The sequence below is a fragment of the Lytechinus variegatus genome, chromosome 6, assembly GCF_018143015.1.
Source record: "Lytechinus variegatus isolate NC3 chromosome 6, Lvar_3.0, whole genome shotgun sequence".
NCBI lineage: Eukaryota > Metazoa > Echinodermata > Echinoidea > Temnopleuroida > Toxopneustidae > Lytechinus > Lytechinus variegatus.
Genome location: NC_054745.1, coordinates 4,165,627 through 4,192,885, shown reverse-complemented (window position 1 = coordinate 4,192,885; position 27,259 = coordinate 4,165,627). Strand labels below are relative to the sequence as shown.

Below are 27,259 nucleotides of genomic sequence, written 5' to 3'. Positions count from 1 at the left end.
CCGTTTTCAAATTTCAGTTGACATTAATAAAGGAATTTGTTTTAATCTTGTCATGGTACGGTTGATAATGAAAGATTATGTAAATTATAAGGCTACAAATGAAAGATGTCTCATCAGTGAATTGAACACATGTCCCAAATGCGCGCATCTCATTGGCTGGCAGCTAGGTTTGTGTTTGATTACAGACTCTTTCTGAAACGGGCTCCAGAGCTTACAAATAAGACATTTTAATAATTAACATTTTATAAACTTTATTATTTTGTTAATTCAAACGCGAGCTAATGATGATAATAAACAATTACTCTCATTATCTTACTATCCTGCAACTGAGAACAAAGAATAGAACGAAAAAAAATGCAAAGGTAAAATTCATTTACCTCGACATATTAATATTGTAATCGGCAATTCTTATTACCGCATTGTTCCAATTAAAGAATATTGTTGTTTTATCTGTCTTCATTCCTTAATTCATTTATGTTTTATGGATTTTTTCTTTTTTCGTAGGTACTTTATAAAACTAGAAAATGGTTTATTTACTTAGCTTTTTTTTTTTTAGCTTTTGAAAACCAAACGCTGCCATGCATTCTATTTAGAGAGTGTACTCGTCCACAGGTCAGTCCTGAAAAATCCATATTATGACCCTTTTAACAAGATGAAGCAAAGTTAAATATGATATCTTCGAAATATGGATTCGAAAATTTTCTTATTGAGTCGTTTGAAATGCTAAAAAATATATATGGAAATAGAACAGTCTGAAGTGTCAAGACTAGCTAGTAGAAGCAGGATGAAATTTCAGCGCAACTTCCGCTAAACCGGAAACATCATCATCATGAATTACATTGAAGCCGTCTTGTTTTCCATGAATCCTTAATGGAAAGGTGAAACCACGGCGTCATTATCATATGCCATCAGTCATTACTCAGTTGTCCAAGTCGTTCCAACCCCCTCTCTCTCCATCTCTCTCTATGTTTATCCATCTTTCCTTTTTTTCTAACAATAAGTATTGGTCGTTGGCCCTATATAATTATAGTGATGATGATGATGATAATATAGTAATGATGATGATAATGACAATAATAATAAAAATAAAATGATAATAGTAGTATCAATAACTATGATGGTCATTTATTTTAGCGTATAAAAGCTAGAATAGTTCTCTCTTCGTTTTACAAAAAAATACATACAACGGTTAAATATACAAAAAGAAAAATAATTCATCAGTTATGACAAATGCATTAACCAAAATTTGCCATAATGTAACCGAAAATATCAAAGAAAATGCGCTACTTATTTTTATAGAACGTGGATGTATGTGAGTATGATTGTGCTTGTTTTCATCCAGACATAAAAAATGGTTACACTTCGTAATTCCGAAGGTTCTTTATTCCGAAGGTTCGTAATTCCGAAACACGTAAATTGCCTATAACTCGATGTTCGTTAATCCGAAAACGTAAAAGGGTTCGTTAATCCGAACATTTGTGGTGTTATTCCGAAGGTTCGATAAACCGAAAACGAAATAAGGTTCGATGTTCCGAAGGTTCGTTAGTCCGAAAACGAAATAAGGTTCGTTGTTCCGAAGGTTCGTTAATCCGAAAACGAAATAAGGTTTGTTATTCCGAAGGTTCGTTAGTCCGAAAACGAAATAAGGTTCGTTATCATTACGTTTTCGGGCTAACGAACCTTCGGAATTACAAACCTCATTTTTTTTCGGACTCACGAACCTTCGGAATTACGAACCTTCGGAAATACGAACCTTCGGAATGACGAACCTTCGGAGTATCCGAACCTTCGGAATAACGAAGCTTCGGAATAACGAATGTATGCGAAAAAAATAAACACTATTCTCTGTAAAAAAAAAATTAAGTGTTAATCTAGCCCTTATAGTGTTTGTATAGTGACTGCACTACGAGTGCTGATTTTCAAGTCTGAATTTGAACTACAATCTGCACTCGTAATGCAGTCACTATACAAGCACTGTAAGCGGTAAATTAGTACTTCATTTTTTACAGTGTACTATCACACACTGACATGCCTACACACGCCCCTCTCTACCCCACCTTTCCCATTAAATACACACACGCACGCACACACTCACACACCTTTTTTCAACATGTTTTTATTAAGGATTTCATTCAAATGAATTACATAAACTCCTGATAAATACAAAAAAATACAAATCTTCATTTTATATCAAGAAGGATATGCAATGTATATATATATATATATATATATACATATGTATATATATTTACCAACAACTGAAGCAAGTAAGGACGGAATGATATTCCTTAAAAATAAACTTTTATATCTAAAAACAAAGTTAACTAACTAAACTGAGCCCCAACCCTCTATGTATTCTAACAATAGTTAATATTTAATAACTGAATGATTTGCAGGAAAACAGAAATCAACATACTATCATTGCATCTCATTTTACATCAAGCTTCAACATAACTTTACATAATTATACACACACCTTAACACCCACACATACATGCACATACCGTGCATACATAAATCTGCATATGAACGTTTAATTACTCGCGAAATAGGATACAGAAAGAAAAGAACCTGCAAATCATATTGATACAAGAGAAGAGGAAATTGAAAAGAAGTATTAAAACAAATCATCAACATTCATACCAGGATTCACACTCGCACCACACTAGACACATCCCACACATGCCAACTCTCCTCCCCCACACACCACCTTCACTGCAGTAGTCGACACATAAGCCTACTGTAGACCTATGGGTGGCTATATATAAATAAATGCAGGAGTATGCCAATATCACCATGTTATCCTTGACAGTACCTAAAGAATGTCGGGTAGAGTTTTGTTTACTCTCATTACCTTTAAAGCAATCACATAATCACGAAACTTTAAAATGGTATGTCCTGGCATTTGAAAAAAAAGTCTGTTTTAGAATAAGATCAATTTTGTGTCCTCTCAACTGTGGACGCTTAAGTACCGTTCCCATAAAAACAACAACATCGTCTCGACAAACTAGTTGCATCTGCAATATTTATTGATAAGCAGCAAAGTTGTTGAAATGATAACAAGATTCACTATTAAACCCATGACAAACATACAAAGCTACCTTGCATAATCTTCATATTTTGGTCTACAGTTTATATTGACTGTGAAAATTGACTTGCAAAAACAGCAACTACAACAAAATAGGTTTTCAACTAAAAAAAAATGTCGCAATTTTCCTCTAAATGAGAAAATTTATCTGTTGGTTTAAGGGTTCGCCATACGAGGAAGTAGGTCTAATCTTGATTTTACACATATAATTTAACGGTCGATAGAAATTCCTATATTCATTGGAAACAGTGTGAATCAAAATGACCTATTGTATACACGCGTCATCATCATGTACATCTTGGTTGTAATTCCATATGGTAACCAAAATGTGTCGTCTAACCTCATTCTGGAAAGCGAATACATTCCAACTTCCCAATGTAGCTCGTCAAAGAAGCTTCTTACAGGCAATATAACATAACGTTAGATGCTTTGATCGAAAACAATCGCATCATGTTTATGTCATGTGTATCTACTTTTGAAAGAGGCTACGCCCGCAGATGTACATCATAAAACACTCCATTAAAAAGCACGCGTACTCCATCACGTGGTTGCTTCGGAGTTACGGTTATACATTGTGTGCGTGTGCGACCAAATTAACACACGCACTGTCCAACACTTGAATACATTCATATCTCATTCAGATTTTGCGCTTGAAGTAACTCGCACATGCATAGCGCCTATTAGGAAAACACTGCACAATATCTAACCAGTCCATTCGCGTGTAAATCATCAACCAGTCTCGTAAAATGATTACATCTACTTGAGGAGAAATCGCAATTACGTATACTTACTTGAGCTGAAAATCTTGTCCCTTTTTTTCCCCTGACGCGTTACAAAACGATTACCGAAGAGAACACTTGCGATATTACTTTGAATTGGGTTTGGGTATTTACTGAGGTAGCGGAGTACCCGAGCGGGCCCCACGGAGCGGAGGGGAGTGAGCGAGGAAAGAAAACCGACGTGCAAGGTTGAGGTTGAGTCAGAATGGATTGCACTGTGTTCGAGCATTCGCCGAGTATGGACGATATTTCGGATTCGGAACTCCAGCTGGAGTGGGACCAGTTACTCCAGGAAATAGGCGGAACGGCCCTCCTTGCCGGGTGAGTGAAATGAATATTCAAATCGCTGTTACCATGCGTTAAATTGTGATATTTTTCAGTGAAAGACCGTTATTCTAGATGGCACATTTATATGTATAAAAGCAAACTTTGAAAACACGAGGGGTCATTTAGGACAGTCACTAGGGAATCCAAGGCCATAGCTTTCGAGGGCCTTTGCTTAATGTAAGCCCTGTGTTTCATTTCAGAAATCATGATTGATTTCATCGATGTTTGATATTTTTTTTCAATCGGGCGTGCTAGCCCTCTATTTTAACTTATAATCTATCCATTTATTCTGTGATAATTATTTTCTTACTGTTAAAACGTTAAATATTTGCTGTTCTCATGGTTCTGTCATCAATATGAATATGATTATTTCATATAGGGTAACCGTCAGTTCTGGGCACCGATTGATCCAATTTATCGTAACTATATGGAAATCCATCAGTTTCAATTTTGTTTTTCTACAGGAAATTTGCACAATGTCTTTTGCGAAAAAAAGAGAAGCACAGCGAATTTTCAAGAAAACACTGAATGCATGAATATACATCATAGAAAATATTTTGAACAAACGTGCATAATAGATGTTGACGTTGCTGGCCGTCCATAGTTGTGATTGATGTGATCAATCGCAACTCTTTGTAAGACGGGGACCTGGTATTCATTTAGAAGCTTGTGAAATCTTAAAAGTGGAGCTAAGGTAGTACAGCAGCTCATCAACAGGTGTTACAAGAAGACTGAACTTCATGAATTGTTTTCTCCTTGTTGTTTTAAAAGCTCTCGCTTAGTTTCTTCTGCATGCAATAAAACAACTTGTATATGTGGTTATTATTGACCAATTCTGAAAAGTTAATTTACCATATAAAGCTTAGGATGTGCTTTTTCAAGTCAATGATAATCTCAAAATTCATTTTGGGGGACAGGTTGTCGGTTTTGGGGTGGCTGTCATTTTGTAAAAAAACATTTTATTACACTCTAAAAAATGAAGTGCTAATTTAGCTCTTAAAGAGCGTGTATAGTGATTGCACTTCGGAGTGCTGATTTGTCTAGTTCAAATTAACTAGACAAATCAGCACTCCGAAGTGCAGTCACTATACACGCTCTTTAAGAGCTAAATTAGCACTTCATTTTTTAGAGTGTATTTTTTTTTGCTTCTGTTGTATATAATTGTTCCTTTACCCCTCATTACCCCATGTTATTTTTTTTCTTCGAAAATTGGAATATAATGTTTTACTAATCAATTTGTGATACTTTGACTAGCGGATGTAATGATTATATATACGTATATGAAAATTTGCTTTACATGAACATTAATTAGTTTCTTGACACCTGTTGATGACTCTGAGATGATTTTACTTAAGACGAACGAATCGCCGTGTGTGTGTGGGGGGGGGGATGCTGCTGTATGTGGGCAACGCGTGAGTAGGGAGACGAATTCTCCAAAAAACCTTGAATATTTAATCAGTCATACCGAACCAAATGTGTCGAACTTGCGTGTTGGACCGGAAATGAAAGCAATTCATGACGCTGGATGCCCAAACCACATCATATAACATGTATAAACAGAATAGAGATTCTACACCAAGAATGCCAAGTGGACTGAGCACCACTCGACGCCGCTTTGACAGAGGGGAGGCCTGGGTTCAACCGCCCCTCTCTTTCAACTCGGGAGAAAAGGGGAAACAATGTGAAAGGGTGGGGGATGAGAAAATAAAGAAAAGCATGAAAACAAGGGGTAGGCCTATTATTACCGTTTTCAGTAACTCGTGATTTTTTTGGGGTCCGCACAAGGCCCGCACTAATAAAATTCGTAGCACAAGCATTCAGTAACTGTATACCATATCCGCGGTACTGATAAAAGCAGCACTAAAATAGCCACGGTAGACTGCAGGCAATGTTAGCCCTTGCCCTTCATAAACTCACAATTTTACGACTTAGCCAAGACCTGGACCCTGCATGTCTAACAAAGAGTTACGATTGATCTGATCAATCGCAACTCTGCGTCATAATTTTTTCTACGATAAATTTGCACAATGTCCCTTGTATGCAAAGACAAGGGCAGTGAATTTTCAAGAAAATAATGAATGCATGCTTATACATCATAGCTAGAAAATATTTTGAACAAACATGCATAATAGATGTTGATGTTGCTGGCTGTCCATAGTTAGGATTGATCGGATCAATCGTATCTCTTTGTAAGACGGGGGAGTCGGGGGACTGGTCTGTATCAGGGAGTTACTGAAAGAAGTATGATCCATGTAACCGAATAATCCCGTAATTCATTGAATAAGTCAACCGTCTTGACCGTCATCAAATTACCCTGGCGCCTCTGAATAGCCCTACATTGCACCAAAGAGATGTTTTATTGTTTATCATTTTCGAGCAAATTATAATCAGAGATAATATCGAGATAATATACCAAGAATTATCAGAAAAGATTACTAATATTTTTCCTACTGTATAAACACTATAGCCAAAATAGAATTTTAGTCGAAAGAGTATTAATCGTCTCTCGGAATTAAAGGTGATACAAGTGCCATAACACCGTAGCTTGTGCGTGTCTGTGTTTTGTGTATAGAGGGGTCGAGGCAATAAATTTGCTTCCATGGAAAAAAGTTGATCCATCTTTTGGATATGTTTTTTTAAGGTAATCTTTACAGTATTTGGGCTGATAATAGCTCTAAGAAATAAGTGCCAATGTAGTTATATCAAGTATATAACCCTACTTTTATAGAGCGTGTACGGTCTAACGGAATTTTATGATAGACTACAGTTGGTAAATTCTGATATAGCCGAACATAACATGCATAAGGGAAAGGGCTGGGGGAGGGGTCGGGCGCTTTTAGATAAACATCACTCCTTGCAACGACAGAAAGTAAGGTTAATTGATACATATCACATCGAACATTAATACGCCAGAAGGTCATATCATGTAGGAGTTATTAGTACATTGTAAATGTGTTATGATACATACTGAAAATGTACGTGCCTAGATCGCTACTATAACATGGCGGAGATGAAAAAAAAATTATAGCCGGGAGTTATAGACGACACCTTTCAGCTACGCACCATTATAATTTTATGGGATGAAGATGTATTACGATGTCACTACTGGTGTGGCTAAAAGCCGTGAAGCTAGGGTCATTGCCTCACGAAAGCTTATAATGGATGATGGTGGAAACGGCGGGAAACTTTCGAAGTTTGCGAGGAATGAATATCTTGAACATAGGGGGATCGGAAAAGAGGGAGGGGAAGAGAGAGAGAGGGATAGTCGTGGAGGCATCGTCCTTGCTTGCGTAAAGTTTCGTGGTGGATGTCCTTTGAAAGGGCCGGGACATTTCTTAAGACTGCAGGGGTAGGTAAAGCATGGAGTGAATTGTGATATTGAAGAGGAAAAAGAAGAAGATGAAGAAAAAGAAGGTGAAGAAGAGAGAGAGAAAGAGTGGGAGCAAAATAAAATATATATTAAAAGAGAGGTGAAGAAAGGGCGAGAGAGAGGGAGACAGAGAGAATGGAGAAAGGACGAATAGGAATGACCAAGAAATCTACAGGATTGTTTTGCCACGATCAATGATAATAAGTTTTTTAAATTGGTAACGCAATACGCGTAAACTTGGAGATGTACCCACGATCAATACAGCCACAAACTGAATTCACCAGTCTGCGTCAGGGAACCATGGCATGCATCAGTTCATCGACCAGTTTTCCCTTGCCCTATTAATGCAGAAAAGATACCATAAATGACAAAAATATTGATAAACTTGTCGTTTGCTTGTTTGTTTCTGTTTGACATTTTCATGTTTCCCGATTGAGTTTCGGGTTGAAACTCGAGTTGATACGCGACTGCATCACCCTGTCGCCATGGCAACCCCTCCTGCCTATCAGGCCAGGCACCCCCACAATCGACGTCTATTCAACAGCCCACAGGAACATGTAGAAGTGGGACTGTATTTGTATAGCCGCGGAAAGACATACTGTTCATTAGGTTAATACGTTAATCAAATTACTCATGGCTGTGTAGATCATAATGGATGCGTTAGTTAGTCAACTGTCAACACAAGATGGATTCCGCATACAAATCATAATTGAGGATACCGATGTTGTCAATAACTAATTTCCATAATGATAGAGTTTAAAAGAACCTCACCGTTTGAACCTGAATGAATCGAATATTGCATTACTCTGGATTATGTTAATTACCCCCCCCCTCCATTGCTACCTGTTGCGTGTTTCATAAGCTGTTTGCTACGAATGACTTTAAGTTAAACTGGTGACCCTTTCCTGAGCTGTGTGACATACCTCTTTTGGTAGATGACTTTCTACCTAAGGACACGTCGAGAAGTGCGTAAAGAGAAAAAAAGAAGAAGAGGAAAAGGAATTTGAGGATGCAGAGAAATTACAGGATAAAGATGAAAGGGCGTGATGAAAAAAGAAAAAGATGGAAAGCGCGAACATCATTAATGACATAAAACTACTAAAGATAGAAAGACAGATGAGAAGATGAACAAGAACATGATTGAAAATATACAAGAAGCGAGGGGAAAAAGACGAAGTGAAGGAAAGAAACATAGAAAGTAAAGGAAGGAGATCAGAAAGAGCATCAAGACGAATGCGATGATGATGAAGATGTTGAGGAGAAGGAGGAAGGATAATAACAAGGAGACGAAGATAGAAGAAAAGGGAAACGTAGAAGAAGGGGAACATTAAGAGCAACGAAGAAGAAGAAGATGATGACGACGAAGGAAACTGGGGTCCGTTGCAGAAAGAGTTGCGTTTAAAGGCAAGTAAAAAAAAAATCAATCATTGTCAATCGCAAGTCCCAAATGCGCGCTGTTGATTTGTTGAAAATCAAGTTGCGCGTGATTCGTAGAGTTGTGATTGATTGCGTCTCTTTCTGCAACGGGCCCCACATAAGATAAACAAAATAGAAGGGTAATGGCAGATAACATTGAGGTTGAGGACTAAAGAAGGAGACTGAGAATCCAGAGTGTTTGATATACATTAGGCGAAGAAGATAAATACATATACGGATCGACCAAAAATGCAATCCCATTAAGAAATCCGTTCGGAGATGGACCAATATCATTAAGGCTTTGCTTGTATTTGCTCGACGTGTTTTGATGTGTGTCATCTATGGTCTAATGGATGTCTTGGCTGATATCTCCTGTGGTGAAGACGCTATGGATGTATGGAAAGCTTTCCGTGTATCTTCTGGACGTGTTTTGATGTGTGCCAACTGTAGTCATGATATTCTAATGGATGTCCTGGCTTCGCCACGGGGGAGACGCTATGGATGTATGGAAAGCTTTCCGTGTATCTTCTGGACGTGTTTTGATGTGTGCCAACTATGCATAGTCTAATGATGTCTTGGCTCCTCTGTGGCGAAGACGCCATGGATGTATGGAAAGCTTTCCATGTATTTTCTGGACGTGTAGATGTATGAAAAACCAACCCTACAGTAAATAACATGGTGCCACATAAGTGTGGCCACACAATGGACGATGTAAAGATGTTATACAAACTGATAGTGGTGAAAGTGTGAAGACAATGTGGCACTGTTGTGTGGACTACTGTACAGTGTACGTGTTCTTAATGTGTTGACGTAGGCCTATACTCCGCCTATGTGAAAATATGGCTCACCCTGGTAAAAAGAAGACACAGTGTATTCAAATAGTGTGAAAATTTTATTTTCACTGTTACAAGACGATCATGGTATCATATAGTGCGTTAACACAATTGACTATGTCAATATGTGATTCACCATATCTAAATGCTCAAATTGGAAACTGTGAAGCTAATATCGCACTATGGTAACCTGTGCAATACCAGTGTTCACAATGTGTTAACGTAAGTACGCTTGTGCGAATGTGTGATTGAAATTTGTTTTGTTTTACTACATCCATATCTAAAGTAACATAAACATGTTGCCCCCTAGAAATGATTGTGTTCGGCATGCACACTAGAGGAGTCTCCTTAAAATCAGCTTCATAAAGCATACCCTAAAGCGGTTTTGATATTGTTAGACAACCCCAAGACACACGTTCTGCTTTGACGAAGCTGGCAATCTATTAGCGGGACAAAATCTGAGACACGAGGCATCTTATTATGCTTCAGTCATACCGGTGAATCATGCTGCCATCGACAAGTGCTATTACGTAACTACCAGTGAGATTCCATCTATAGGTTTGGGTTCTGTTTTGCTGGTTGTGACTGAGGCATGAAATAGTGTAAGACAAACGTTTTACTTTCACGATCTATTTCAGTCTATTAGCGGGACAAAAGCTCATCTATGTTCACCATGCACAATACCCATTTGAGACAATCATTTGTCCCCTATGCTATTCATCACTTTAACGCTCAAGTCCGAAGGTCTGTGTCTCGCCCGTAATTAATTAGTACCCTACTCTTTTAATTTACTGTAAATAATCACGATGCTTTGACTATTGATGTATATTAGAGATTCTCTTAGAATCAGACACACCACTCTTGCATTTGACTTACTCTCCATTTCAATTACAATTGCACTTGCATCCATTACTTATCTTGCTAACTAAAATAAATGTATAACATGATCATTCTAGAATATGAACTATTCTTATACCTGATTTGTATTTCAGATACTTGTGTACTGTAAATTTTGCATGAACCATGTACATGTATAACTGAGTTGGAATTCTTTACTCATGTTGACATGTTTCCATCATCATTTGTTTTGTTCTGTGTGTAAACATTGTATGTGTGTAAACCAGTGTTAAAAAGTCCATTATGGACAATAAAGTTATTAAATTCAATTTAATTCGACATCAGTTTTTCTAATGCCGCAGTCATACCACCGAATCAGACCGCTTACCGTCAAGTGCTATTACGTTGTCATCTATGACGCACCAGCGATGGGTTTAGCGTCAGGCATATCATTGTGACTGAGGCATTCATATTGTAAGACAACACCAAGACACAGGTCTTGTTTTGATGAGGATGGCAAACTAATACCGCCACAAAATCTCAGACACGAGACATCAGTTCTTATTTAATCCAAGCACGCCAAGCGTGGGTGGACATACGGACAAAGGAAATAAAAGACGTCGAGAAGGAAGGTGGGTGTTGTCATCCTATAACCAGGCATTATTTTTAGCTATCACTTCGCAGATGCTTTCTATAACGATGATAATCTTTTGTCAAAAGTCCTTCATAATAAAGCAACTTTTGTCAAAAATCGATGGCCCTTTTTTTTAAGTCGGGTATAACTTAAACCCAGGTTTAAAGTTCTGAAGTCGGGTTTAACTTAAACCCAGGTTTAAGTTGTGGTTTAAGTATGGATAGCCATTTGTTACATAAATCACTTACAGTAAAGATATCATATTTCAGCTCATTTGGCTCTCAAATCATTCATAATTGTGTAGGAAGTATGAATAGATGATTGTCTTCACCATCGATGAATCATGAAAGAGCACAGTAAACATAAGAAACATACAACTTAATAAAATATTTGATACTTGTGGCTTCCCATACTTAAACTACAACTTTAAACCCTACTTCAGAATACGGGCCGGTGAATTAAAACGGCAGTGCCGACGTGGACTTTTGACAAACGACATATTTGTATTTTTTCTGTCCGAATAGTAGGCGATGTGCTGTCCAGGGTGCCGTTTCATAAAGGTGTTCGTAAGTTAAGAGCGACTTTAAGAACGACTGGTGATCCTTTCTTGCGCGCTAAACCATCGCCAATTCAATATACATCTCACCGCAAGAAGGGATCACCAGTCGTTCTTAAAGTCGCTCTTAACTTACGAACAGCTTTATGAAACACCCACCAGGTCCATCAACTTTTGGCAATGACCTCTAATCAGTCCATTGCAATTTGACGGGCATTTTCAATAGATTCTGAACGTTGCAAAAAGAGTCTGCGAAGTAGATGCTAAATACGCTCACTGAGTAAAGTTTTTACCCAACTTTGGGTAGAAAGGGAGCATGCATGTTTGCTGGGTATTTTATTTACCCCATATTGGGCCATTTCAACACAGCCTTGCGTACACTGTTAGAAAAAATAAAATAAGTTCCTGCAGCAGAGTCTCGAGAACACCTGTAATCTTACCGAATTGCGTAATCTTACAGGAAATTGGTATTTGATGTTAAAAAACCCGTGATTTTACAGAAAATAAACAGAAGATTTTGTAGAAAGCAATAACAGAATCATTCTGTAAATTCATAAAACAAGAATTTTTCTGCAATTTAACAGAACAGGTCTGTTTAAAAAGGGGAAAAGGGTGTTTTATTCAAGGAAATTTGTAAGATTCCATACATCAAATACCAATTTCCTGTAAGATTACGCAATTCGGTAAGATTACAGATGTTCTCGAGACTCTGCTGCAGGAACTTCTTTTATTTTTTCTAACAGTGTACAATTTACAAAAAATACTTTTTTGGATATCTTTTTACCTAATATTGGGTAAACCTTTTTAGAGTGTAGTGTCGCATTGGTAATACCGACTCCAGACGGACCAAAAACTATTACTTTATTACTAACGATATACCGTCGGTAGGTTGGAGGTAGGTTTTTCGTTTGTGCGACTCTAGCAAGTCCACCCCAACAAAAAGTTGATTTGAAGAAAGGGAGAAAATCCAACAAGCAAAACATTGAAAATTTCATCAAATTCTGATGTAAAAAAAAGAAAGTTATGACATTTTAAAGTTTTGCTTTATTTCACAAAACAGTTTTGCTTATCCTGGTCGGTATGCAAATTGGCAGACTGATGACGTCACTCACTCACTATTTTGTATTTTTATTATATGAAATGTGAAATATTTTAATTTTCTCCTCATTGGAAGGTGAAATAAGTTTTATCCTTCATGAACATTGGGAATTACAATTGATCTAACATTTTATGGTTCAGTGAAACTGGTCCTTATTATCAAATCCGTAAAAATGGAAATATTGTACAATTAAAATAAAAGAAAAGAAATAGTGAGTGAACTGTTTTGTGGAAAATTAGCGAAACTTTAAAAAGTCATAACTTTCTTATTTTACATCTGATTTTGATGAAGTTTTCAATGTTATTGTTAAATTTTTCTCTAATGATTCAAATCAACATTTTTTGGGGGGTGGACTTGACCTTTAAGCGTGGGTGGATGTACGAAGGTAATCAAAGACGTCCATAAAGAAGATTGTTGATGGCATAATCGGAGAGAAATCTCTGAGGTATAAGTGAACCAGGGCGCTTGTAACATAAAGTTTGGAAATTGATCGTGGGATTGACTTTTACGATTGATAGCATTGATTAATGCGAATGATCCCTCGTAAAAAATCATCTTCATGATCAATTGCTAAGTTTTTCTTACGGGGACCAGCTACAAATCTCACACACCAAAATACCTCGAGAATTCTAAAGGTATATTACTCCGACCCAATACATTCATACGATCGTAATTCGATATAGATGAGAGAGGAAAATGTAGGAATATGATTTGACATCTAACAATGATTCTCAAAGGAGAAGAAGAAGAAGAAAAATAAGAAGGAGAAGAAGAAGATTAAGAAGAAGAATAAAAGAAAAAGGAGGAGGAGGAGAAGAAGGAGATAAGTCGAAAAAGGAAAAGGAGGAGAAAGAGAAAAAGAAGAAAAAGGAAAAGTAGATGAAGAAGAGGAAGAAAGGGGAGGGGAAACAGAGAAAGCAGACAAAGAAGAAAAAATAAATAAAAGCAGAAGAAGACAAATTTGAAGGAAAAAAGATGATTGAGAAGGAGGAGGAAGATGGTAATATAAAGAAAAGAAAAGAGGGAGGAGGAAGAGGAGAAGAAGAAAATTAAGGAGAAGCCGAAGAAAAGAAGAAGACGGGGAAGGAGATGGAAGACAAGAAGAACAAAAGGAAAGAGTAAAATAGGTTTAAGAGAAGAAAAGCCAGGTAAAAAGTGACAAAAGGAAGGGATAAATGAAAAAAATATAAGAAGGTTGCAATAGAGAATATGATGAAAGGAATATTGGACCATAATTTTACTCTTACGTGCAAAAAAAATACAACAGTAACGAAGCTTTGACGTTAAATCACGGATACTTGAGTTGTGATCCAAAGAGAAATTGATCTTGTCTGTTAGAATGGCATCTTTCATTACGGAGTAAATAGATTGATTCTATTACAATTTCAACTTTGGTATTTGTGGATTGCGAGCAAACAATCTATTATACCTGAGGGCAACACATTCAAATTGCAAAAAAAAAACAAGATTGTGATGCTGATATTGAGACGATTAAAGCCAACATACACGATGGAGGAAAATCGCGAAAAATTGAGAACTAGAGATCCGCCAATAGAAATGGAATGTAATACAAAGTTTCAAAACGTTTGTATTGCCGATATGAGTATTGCCAGGGGGCCGTTTCATAAAGCTGTTCGTAAGTTAAGAGCGACTTTAAGAACGACTGGTGATCCTTTCATACGCGCTAAACTATCGCCTATGGTGTATACCATTACCAAAAGAAAGAATCACCAGTCGTTCTTATCTTACGAACAGCTTTATGAAACACCAACCAGGAATGCCAGCTATGTCGTGTTTTCATATCTATTGAAAGAAATCAGTTGCCCCCGAATGTTTGAAAAAATACATATCCTTATTAGAAACAAAAAAGTAATTGCATTTGTATATTACATAATTATCATGGATTGCTAAGTAGACTTACATTGACCTTTGAGCCATAACACTCCGTTACAAGCACAATGCAGCTCTTTATGTATGTGATAAAAATAACTTACAAACTAATTTAATAGATTGAATACTATACGTGATACTTTTCTGTACTGATTTTTTCCCTCGATGTATTTGGTCAGTTTTTTTTACCTTTCATTTTATCTTTCTCCCTATGCTTTCCAGCTCCGCATTTTTAGCCGCCTTTTACAGTTAATCATATCGTGTCAATTGTCTAGGCAATTTCGCCCGTGTCTTTGTCTTTTTAATACCATTTCATTTCTCAGACTAAGAATATCTCCCCCTTCTTGATTTCCCCCTTCGATATGTATACTCCCTTCTTTCTTAGTTTTCTATTTTTATCTCTCACTTTGCATTTATCCCACAGTTTAACAAACTGAACTTTCTTGTTTATTGATGAAGCATAATTCTGTATCAGAAGTTTTCCATCTCTTTATCTTTGCCTTTGCTATCTCCCTAATTTTCTTTGCCCCCCTATTTCTCTCCTTCCCCCTCTCCCCTATCTCACCTTCTATTACCGCGATCTCCAAATATTACGTTTAAAAATATCTTAAAGATTAAGCATTTTCTGTACTACACGCTTTTCCTTCTCTCTTCTCTCTCCCTTTCTCTCCTCTCCTTGCTTTACATCACTGTAAAGCGAACTCAAAATTTTCATGCCTTGTTTTCTGAGATGTATTAGAATGTATGCCTCTTTATCACATGTTTATCCTTTGTATCTCTCACTCTCTCTCACACTCTACCCATCCCCCGCTCTCCCACTTTCCCACCCCTCTCTATGTCCCACTCTCACCTTCCATTACCCCACGGTTCAGCGAACTCCTTCAATTCCCATCCCGTCTCGGCGGATCGCCGAACCGTGATGAATTAACTCCGCGTATCGTTCTCGGTTTACTAGCCATCCGAAATCTTCCCCAGACAAGATCCGACACAACACCATGATTGCAGCTCGAGCGGTAGATCCCAGAAGGGTCCATACAATAACGATTGCCTCCACCCCCATTCAACCTCGAAATAACCTTGTAAATTCCAGCTCAAATGCTTCCCTCAAAAGCATCTTACCAGGTACGCTATTATAGTAAAGACCAATTTCGATTTGTCCCGATAGTTAGATTAGTTCATCTTTCTTAGCCGCACACACACACCCCCACTCTTTAGCGCCTAAGAGCAGTATGCTTAGCTTCAGTCATCAATGATAGGGTTTGCACACGATCGTACGTACATGTATATTTTATCATCTAGATACAGAATACATCAATAATTTCTTATGAGGGTTAAATTCACCCATCTCTATAACCACACACCCACGCACACACCTCACACCCACCCACACCCACGCTTTCGCACCCAACAGAGCAATATACTTCAATCACCATTGGTTGGCTGTTCGTACGAAATGTTTACTCTATCATGTTTAAGGTAAACAGTGATGTTGCTCTCAAAGGCCAATTTCCTTGCTTTTTTTCTTTGAGCATTTTCCTTTTAATCCATTCACTCCGGAACACACACACACACCCTCACACAAATCATACATGTATATGTCCATGTATAAGACTTTATAGTCAAACTCCCCCACAATTTTCGTGAACGTTGCGAAGTTATTCATATTCGATCTTATTAGTAAATAACATGAACAATGCGTTGAATTTCTAGCGACAGTTTAGATTTGACCATCACTCTAACCACACACTCACACACATGAAACCACAGTCAATCCTTTGCACGTTTTTGCCCTTTTTAATAAAAAGCGAACAGACAAACTTTGAAACAAAGCAGACCTTCGGAATTTTAGGGTTGTGTGGGAAGTGTGAAGCAAAAAGACACATTATAAAAATATTCCCCAAATAAACTCGTAGAATTTAAATTTGAAATGAACATTTTTAGCCTACAACATGCTTCTTAGGTGTGGGATCTTCTCTAGATGAACCAATGAAAGATGAGGTGTTCATTCTTATTCACACCTGGATAAAATTTAAACTTCAAAAACGTGCAATAAAAATTGAATAACCATTCATCTTTTTATGCTCGTAGAGAACCAACTTTTAAGTCTCAGAGGATCTTTAAATTTTATGACTTTTATAATTATGAGACTGCAATTCTTATGTACAACTGTTATAAATATATTTAACCTCAATATGTAATTAATTTGTTTTAAATCGTACATAATTGTACATAATTATACAACCAAGGGCAGTAATGGCTTTCATATAGCTAAAGTAAGAAAAAAATTATTTCATTCATTACGTGATTCTGAAAGTGACACTGAAAGCAAAATATCTGATTATTGAGACCAGAGCATGCAACACTATTTTTTTATCCTGAAATGATGAAAATAACAAGAGCAGAATAATCGTTGGGCAAGCAGGCGATATATGTATACAGGCAAGGGCAAAAGGTCACATTAAATGTGAAAAGATTCCCTGATGAAATAAAATGTTTGTTTTTCGACTTTCAATAAAACAAGTCCCCGGTCATGTGCTGGTAGAGAGCCCTGGTAATTGTGACCTGATCAAAGCAATTCTTGTTAAATGAGAGAAAGATTTGTTTGGCTTTCTGGTTTTTCGATGGCATCTTCCTAGGTCCATATCAGAAAAACAGTATAAAGCTTGAAAGCCAAGATTTATTCTGCCAACAGAAAATCAACATCATATTTATTTTGAGCATATGTTTCCCAAATTTTGTCTCAGCTCTTTTTAAATTATGTTGTATGAAACACAGATCAATTTCATCCTTTATAATTCTGCTGCTTGTTTTATATTGGTGTTTCCCCATTTGCATAATTTTATTTCCTTTTCAATTGAGGTTTGTCACTGTTGCATTTCTCATCTTTAAAATATTGTTTCAGTCCTATTTTGTATTTGTTTTATATTTTTCCCATCAGTTGAATTGAAATCATCAAAATTTCTTTATATCTTTCAAAGCTTGGGGATTATTCAATGTTTTCCATCTTATCAAATCGTAAACACCAAAGCTCTGTAAACCCATCTTTCTTGCGTCACGCTACTGAATGGCAGCTACGTAAAGCACTCCAAACATGCTAACAGCGAGGCATACATGATTGTCTGATTTTCTATTTATAACATACTTGTATATTCTTGTCATGACTTCCTTTTGTAAAAAGATAAGAATTCAAAAACGAAAACATGAAAAACCTGTATATACATACGGTATATTCAGGTGAGGAAAAGAGCGAGGGAACGAATTGAGGAAATTGTATTAGCAGTATATGAAAGGCTTTTCTTTCGATTCACAACACGAATATTGAATAAACCTTGACATTTAGAGATGGCAAATTATATATTTTTTCTATTTTATTCTTCGAAATCATTTTTTTTTGCAACAAGTGATATGGAAATAGGGAAGAAATGAAAATGTGCACATAAAAGGGGATGTGCGGTGTAATGTGATAATAACAAAAATGATAGTATAAGGAGTAGGGATTTTTTTTCGCGCGAAAATCTTAACCAGTGAATTGAAACACTGATTAACAAACATAAATGATGATTGCTGTGTGTGTATGGGGTACACTAATATATGATATTGTGCATAATTTTGTTACGCGCTTGACCACGGTTTGACAAAGCTAAAGCCATAAAGAACAAGAAACAATGACCAAATTACAACGTCGTATAAGCAAGGGGGGGTCATTTAGTGCGGTCAATGTGAGGACATTTGAGATTGCGTGTGTGTGTGTGTGATGTCACACTCTTTGAATATACTATATATGTAAGATATCATACATGCGTAAAGATTTCGTAACTCTATTTAAATATATTGTGATGGAAATAGATATAGGACCTAGAAAGCAATAATAGACTATGAAGAGCTTTGTTCCAAAATGAGCTAAACCCACTTTTGTTTTTTTTTTCCTGTAAATCATGGTTTGTTAATTCACAATTTTTCCATAGCCACTGCTGATTTATTTTGATGTATATGATAAATAATGATAGTACTATCATCTCGGATAAAAAAATCATGAGCTTAAAAATCTAGCATTCTTTATCAATTTTTAAAGAAATTTTGAAATTTTATTTTTCATGGATTTAGCTCCTTTTTGAAAAAAATGAAATTTGCGATGAATTTTTACCAACTTTTCCAAAACCCTTTTTTTCAAATGCAATATGTTGCAGTTGATTTCAACGTCTAAGATACAAATATTTTTTACTAAAGAAATCCATTTTGGTCAAAGTGGATTTAGCCCCTTTTGGATTTAGCCCTATTTGGAATCAAGCTCTTCGCATAGCATAAATGAGAGCCATCATCCCTTTTGAATTTGCTCTGTCTGTATACAGATTGAGTGCAGTTGCCCGGGCTTGATCTACTTACATATTATTACCATATTAACTTAACATATGATGAAGATTGTTTACCATTGCTTTCCGTCAGATGTCCGCGGTTAGTGGGTAAAACACAGAAACGTCCCCATTTGCAGATACATGCACATTCCGACACGCACGCATCTACTCAAGGACACACATATAGTCACCCATACTGCACGGGCACGTATCTACATGTATATCCCCGGCTCCCACACACGCACACAGACTCACAGGAAAAAAAAGCGAGAACAAAAGCCCTCCAATATTCTATTTGCTAAGATAAACAAATGGGAGATGAAAAGGACTGATGATATCAAATCCCACACTAAACCCCCAAAAAGTGTCCTTGAGGCAAATTTGATCTCACCTAATGGACGGCCTTAAATGTGACAGATAAACGTCCCCACATGTAGGTACATGTACATTCCGACACACACACATAATGACACACACAAAAAGGTGAGCGTCCACGCATCTTAACTCACACAAATACACACACACGCGCACACTGACAGAACACAATGCACGTGCATTACGAGAAGATTAGAATCATGGCAGGAAAGCAAGGGCCCACCAACATTCCATTTTCTAAGATAAACATGATGAAATGAGATCCCATACTCAGCCCGAAAAAGTGTCTTTGAGGCAATTTTGATATCTCACCTAATGGGCGTCCTTAGATGTGACGAAGATGTATTACTTTGTCACCTCTCATAATAAGATCTCTTAAAAGCTCTGACGTATACATGCTGATCCTGCTGACGGAAGGTCCTTGTGTTCTGATCTACAATACTTTAATAACCCAGCTAAAAGGTATGAGGTATAAAGGTAAATTTTTGCCCAATCTCACAATTAGTTATTAATGTCATTGAATATCTAGCCAGTCGGATATCATATTATTCGGTCATTTTATGGCACCCTCTGTCATCAGGTCTCCATTATTAAAGATAGGAAATTACATTATTTCCGGAAAAAAAGGGAGAGAAAAAAGTTCTTCATGAAACTATGTCTATTTTGTTCCCTTTTCAATTCGATCGCATTTTGGTTCACCTTTTTTCCTATCTCTTTTCTTCTTTATGTCGTTCGTGTTGAATATCAGTTGAATAGCAGATGAAATATGACAATCGTATGATACCTGTCTGTTTTGTCCTGAGAACAAGAATGTTAAAATTCAAGAAATAAAGAACAAAACGACGATCAAATTAGACATCGAAAATGTGCGCTTTCCTTTGAGCGCACTATAATTCAAAAAGTGCTTGATCAGACTGGTATTTATGAAAAGTGACAGTTAACAAAATATGTCACACGACTCACCATTAAAGTAGCATAAAAATAAAATGCGATAGCAAGTCGTAAATTTAGTACATTCTTTCTTCATTCAATAATATACTTAAAGAGTGCCGCATGACTTATACATGTATAGTATTTTTCCTTCGAAATTTGCTGTTTCTTATTAAAGGACAAGCCCACCCCAAAACAAAGTTGATTTGAATAAAAAGAAAAAAATCCAACAAGCATAACACTGAAAATTTCATCAAAATCAGATGTAAAATAAGAAAGTTATGATCTCAGTCGGTATTTTATTATATGAAATATCTTGATTTTCTCGTCATTGTCATATGAAATGAAGTTTCGTTCCTCCCTGAACACGTGGAATTTTATTATTTTAACTTTTTGTGGTTCAGGCAAGGAGGTCCTAATTTTCAAATTCGTAAAAATTAAAATATTGCATAATTCAAACAATAAAAACAAAATAAATAGTGAGTGACATCATCAACTCTCTTATTTGGATGTAATTGGTTCGTTCATCTAACTATTTTGTGAAAAATGTGAAACTCTAAAATGTCATAATTTATTAACATCCGATTTTGATGAAATTTTCAGCATTTTGCTTGTTTGATTTTTCTCTATTAATTCAAATCAACATTTTTCTGAGGTGGACTTGTCCACTCTAAAAAATGAAGTGCGTGTATAGTGACTGCACTTCGGAGTGCTGATTTGTCTAGGTCAAATTTGAACGAGAAAAATCAGCACTCCGAAGTGCAGTCACTGTACACGCTCTTTAAGAGCTGAATTAGCACTTTATTTTAAGGCTTTTTAAGTTAATCTGCTGTTCACATTCAGAGATCCAATGGGTTGTTGTAGTTAAGTAAACGAGCTATCGAGACATGGGGCCCGTTGCAGAAAGAGTTGCAATCAAACGCAACTCTAAAAATCATGCGCATCTTGAATTTAGACCAATCAACAGCGCGCATTTGGGACTTGCGATTGATTTCTTTGACTTGCGTTTAAACGCAACTCTTTCTGCAACGGACTCATGATCTGTAACAGAGAGAAAAATGGAGAGAGACAGAGAGATAGGGAAGGGTATTTCGAAAGGTAGGTTGGATTAGTTTGAATATTCGATTGCGTGCAATGGTCCGAAAAATAGAGATACATGGATGAATGCTTATACTTTACCTCTCATGTTTACCGCTAAAAATGTCAGTTCTGTTTGGTTTTGGTTATTTCGCTGGTATTCAAAACACAAATATAAGGTACTACTTTCATCTCCATCTTTTTTCAATTTTGAGTACATAATTATCTGACCTGTCTTACCTGCAAAAAACGTCCTTGTTCATTTGTAAATCCCCCGATTTTTTTTTATCATTATTACTGATTTTTTTTTCGGGGGGGGGGGGGGGGAGGGGGGATTATGGACGCGCACGCAACGAGGGGGTGGGGAGGTACTTACAAGAAATTGTATGGTGGTCTTGAAAAGTTAGCGGAAAGAGTTAATGGCTATAGAGGATTTAACAGTAAGATATCGTCATTAATCAAGTTAAAGACAAAGATAACCATTCTCTGTTCGGCGCTGCAATCTTTGGTAGCTCGTTTAACATGAACTTTGTGGTATCTTTTACATCTGAATTTTTTGACTGATGGGGGAGGGGCGAAACTATTGCTTTCTTTACAATGATCTTATACAGAAGCTTGTCCGCATTGGGACATGGAGGTGACATGGTCCTTCTGCGTCTGCAGCTTGTAATTGGAAGTGTTTCGAATCATACATGTTTTCACCCATGATCTTATACACAGGTTTGCTTGATTGTGAGCACGGTGGTGATAAGGTCCTTGTAATATGTCTAAGCTGGTTTCTTTAACAGTGAAAGTGTTTTTACTTCCGCACATGACATCACACATTTTTGTGTGAACACGAATATAATGGTGATGAGGTCCGTCTACTTTCAACTCTGCAAGTGTTTCGAATTACACCTTTGTTAACATTATGATCCTTTACACAAATAGCTGTTTATGTGAATATATCATGGTGACAAGGTCCTAAAACTTTATTTCCAATTCGTCTAATGCCGATTCGTCCAATTGCCAACTCGTCTACTATCATTTAGTCTACCATCAGTTCGTCGACTATCCACATGGCCTTATTTCCAATTCGTCCACTAACAAATTCGTCTAATATCCAGTAGGTCCAATAACCATTTTTGTTAATAAAGCTTTTGGTCTAAGTGGACGAAGGGTTAATTGTGCGAAATGAATGAAAATGAAATGGATATAATACCAACTGGTTACGGGACGAAATGGTCATAGACGAAATGGTTGTTAGACGAAGTGATGATTGGATCAAATGGTTATAGGACCAACTGGTTGTATAATAAAAGTAGACCATGTGGTGAGTGGACGCGTTGGCAGTAGACGAATTGGCTATTCACCCTTATAAAATGTTTTAGTCGACCCCTTTAACACTGTTAGTGTTTTAAATCACACCTGTGTGTCACACTTGATCTTATGCACAGGTTCACACGTGAATGTGAACACAAAGGTGTTAACGTCCCCCTAAGCAAGCATGTTCAGCATTGAATGTGTTTCAAATGTCACCTGTGTTCACACGTGGCCTTACACCGTGCACTCTCAAATCTGTCTCGAGGGAATAGATGGGTGGTGGAGTCGCACACGTCCCGTTTAGTTATACTGTTCCCCCCAATACGTGGGAGTACATCTTTTTACCGCATGTCACGATCCCTCCCTGGAGGACTCCGTTATGACACCTTACACGAAGCATCGTCGCATTTCCAACGACATTAAGCGACAGTCACTGGAGAAAATGTGACGCAGTTGCACATTTTCCCATACATCTTTTAAAAACCTCTGCACAACTTCCCACCATTAGCGTTTCCCATCTGTAGTCAAGACATTCAACACAAACCTCAAGGAAACATAATGTCTTATCTGCCGATTTGTTAACCTCGCAAAAAAGCGCTACATTTTTTTGTCTTATTAATGCATTCAATTATGCTTCCAATAACGTACATAGCAATAGGATCTCCATAAGCTTAAAACGATCAGGGCAATACCCCTACACTTTGAAATTAGGCGATATTATTCACTATTACCTGTAAATGCGACTTTCCAAAGAGATGCCACCATTTACCTTATTACTGCCTGAGGATATACTATATAGAAGGCAAGCAATTTGAGATCACTCGTCGGCGCCCTCGTCCTACTTACCTTCGCTCCGGCTGACCATTAATCATGCTCATTTTTCCCGATGGAAATGGACTCCTTCAGGTACTCCACCGGACTTGCTCCTTTGATTTGTTCCCGATTATGCATGCGTTATGGTCAGAGCAGAAACGTGCGTAATTTGTGAAATCGCTTTCAAAATACTTTTCGAAATGTTACGAGAGCGCTGGTCGTAGCCTCATTCCACGAGTTGGTTATAAAATATTTTTTTCGGTGCAAATTTTCGACATATTCTTGTGTAAGAGTCACATATATCCTATTGAATAACAAGATTATTAAACAGTTAATCGTTTATGAAAAATAAAATCGATTCAGGAAATTATGTCTGCTACTACGTTTAAAAGCATGATTAAAAGAACCCCTTATCCGTATATTCATCATTGATGAGATATATTGTATTGCACGGGTGATCTATTATTGCATGAACAAGATAGTCATCAGAATCATAAAATTTGAATAATGATGAAAAGAGCACGGAGCGTTTGATTGATTGCATATTCCACAGTTCATGAAGATATAAACCATTTCCTCGAAACACTGCAATTTGTATAAGTCAAAGACTTTGTTATTTGTTTCATCAATGATTTTGAAATCTTTGAACTTCCTTGCTAGAGTAACCCATTAAATTTCATATTTAGCATCAAGCATTCGTTTTCTTGATCATTCCTAGTCAGGATTTAAGAGTTGAATATGGATAAAGATCGATTTCAAACAAGTTGGATTCATTCAATTTTAGAAAGGAAGAGTAGATTAAGCATTCTTTGTGAGGGTTTCACTCGTGCAAGCAACATAATAGGGAGATCTTGCTCGGAGCGCACTTATGTGAGCACGAACCTTGCCATTATTTAGTAACATGACACAGGTTTCCCGCCAAAAGCACGCTTTCACAAATTGTCAAGAGGTTGCATGGGTAAAGTCAGATAACCTTTTCAATGTTTTATCGCCTGCTGCTGAAGTACTATCTATCAAAATGGTATTTTATGTGTTTTTTGGTTAGTTACATTCAATGCCAATAATATCTTTTTATTCTCATATTTTTCTTAATCAGCATCAATACCACCACCACTATCACCCCCACTATCATTACCATTATCGCCATCATCTTCATCAACACCATTATCGCCATCATCTTCATCAACACCATTATCACCATCATCATCATCATCATCATAATCATCAAAAGCATCACCACTACCACCATCACCACCGTTATCATCATTACCACTACCACCACCACAAGAATCATCATCCTCATCAAAATTGTATTTTATAGTTTTATTCTTAAATACAATACCAATACTTTCCTTATCTCCTCTTCTTTTTCCTCTTCATCAGCTTCATCACCACCATCATCATCTTCATCAACATAATTATCATTTTCATCATCGTCGCCATCATCAGCATCAACATCATCACCACCACTACTCAGCCACCACCATTATCAGCAATATCATCATCATTATTACTTCATTTTCTTCTATTCCTTATCTTATTTCATATTTTTTCGTCCTTTTCGTTCCTATTCTCCTCCCTTCATTCTCTTGCTCCATACTATTTTAATTCTTATCCTTCTATTGCTGCACTTTACAATTCTAATTACGATTACGATGATATTTCCCTCTTCGATGAAACCAAGATGAAATGCAAATTGTTCCAACACAACGGTAAACAATACATGTAAGAAAGACATCAAGTATGGCACGATATTTTGTCACAATAATACATATTCTCTAATACTTTTCTGGCATCCATTACATGAATGCGTAATTCTACCTTTTCACACGTTTTAAGCCCTCATAATTATATGATGAATTTAAATGGTGCAGACACTGTGTAATATACTCTACTGCGCTTTTGTTACTCATACTGCTTAACTACTTACTAAAATTAATGCTCTACTTCAACGTTTCCCTACACAAATGTGTCTTCAATAATCATGATAATGTTTTGAAAGCAGGTACAGATTGGGCCATTCTAATTCTAAGGGAAATTGGTTCCACTGTTTCGGAGCTGCGTAGCTATAAATGCACAGTCTCCAGGAGTTGCCTTGGTTTTAGAGTGGGGTATTTAATGTACAACTCATCGTAGTCGCACATTATCACGATGTGCACCGATCGAGTTTCCGCATTACATTACGTGGATTTAGCCATTGAATAGATTGCTTCTTTGATTTCAAGATGTTGAGCAGGTAAAGTGCAATTAGATTGGATAAACTGCCGATTGGTCAAAAACCACTTGGTCTATTCCCTGTTCTTCCCTGTTCTTCCACAACCAGTTCGTCAACTAATCATATTTGTCTAATCTCCCTTTGGTCCATTTATCGTTTTGTCTGGAAATTCGATCAGCTTGGAAGTTAGACTACACGGAAATCAGAATAAGTGGCATTAGACCAAGTGAAACGTAGACCAATTTTCAGCTTCGTCTAATATGATTTGTTCCAAAGCCAGTTAGTCTAGAGTCTATTTGGAGCGTTGTGGCCCAGTGGATTAGTCTTCAGACTTTGAAAGAGAGGGTCGTGGGTTCGAATCCCAGCCAATGCGTAATTTCCTTCAGCAAGAAACTGATCCACGATGTGCTGCACTCGACCCAGGTGAAGTAAATGGGTACCGGTAGGAAGTAATTCTTTAAACAGCTGTGTGTGCTATGAACGCCTAGCTTAGCCGGGTAATATAGGAGCGCCTTGAGCACCTAACAAGGTGGAAATGTGCGCAGTACAAATATCCTATATTATTATTATTATAACATGTTTGTGAACTCTGCACTCTAAAAAAAGTTTACCCAATATTTGGTGAAATGGGAACATGCATGTTGGTTGGGTAAAATGTTTTGTAAATTTTACGCTGGGTTTAAGGTTGCGTTGAAATAGCCCAATATGGGGTAAACAAAATATCCAGCAAACATGCATGATCCCTTTCAACCAAATATTGGGTAAAATTTTACTCAGTGTTTTTAGAGTGTACACATTAGACTAAATGGAAAATAGTTTAAGTGGTAAAAGTGTAGCTTAGACCAAGTGGCACTTAGGCTGACTTAATAGTAGACCAAATGGGTATAGCCCAGGACTATCTGAGAAGGTGACCAACTGCGTATTAATAGACCAAGCCAATGTAACCCGTTTGTATGTTCAGTAGAACGATGGTATTACCAATGCCGCTAAGTTCATATCTACAGTAGATCATTATTCCAAGCACAACACACAGGATCAGGTGGCCCGTCTTTCAAAGAGTTGTGATTGACCCAATCAACCATAACTATGGAAAGCCAGTAACGTCAACATCTATTATGCATGTTCAGAATATTTTTCAACTATGACGTACATTCATATTGTTTTCTTGAAAATCAGTGTGCCTTCTTTTGTTTACAAAGGACGCTGTAAATTTCGTAGAAAAAATATGAATTTGATAATAAATACTAAAAATTCTAACTGAAAATTTTACAAATTCTTTAGAGGTTTAATCTACACGGTCAGCAATTGTGAATTCATTTTGATAACCATTAATTTATCGTGCTTCAAAATAGTTTTATTATAAATA

General features: G+C 36.9%; 1 protein-coding gene across 1 annotated transcript in view; it reads left to right on the top strand.

The window, feature by feature from the left end:
* Window positions 1-4,072: 4,072 nt before the first annotated feature.
* The window catches only part of LOC121416740 (EF-hand calcium-binding domain-containing protein 4B-like), an 81,949-nt gene continuing 58,762 nt past the window's right edge, over window positions 4,073-27,259 (top strand). The window contains exon 1 of the mRNA XM_041610198.1: window positions 4,073-4,188. Coding sequence (XP_041466132.1) covers window positions 4,073-4,188 — 116 coding nt within the window. The remainder of the gene's footprint in view (window positions 4,189-27,259) is intronic.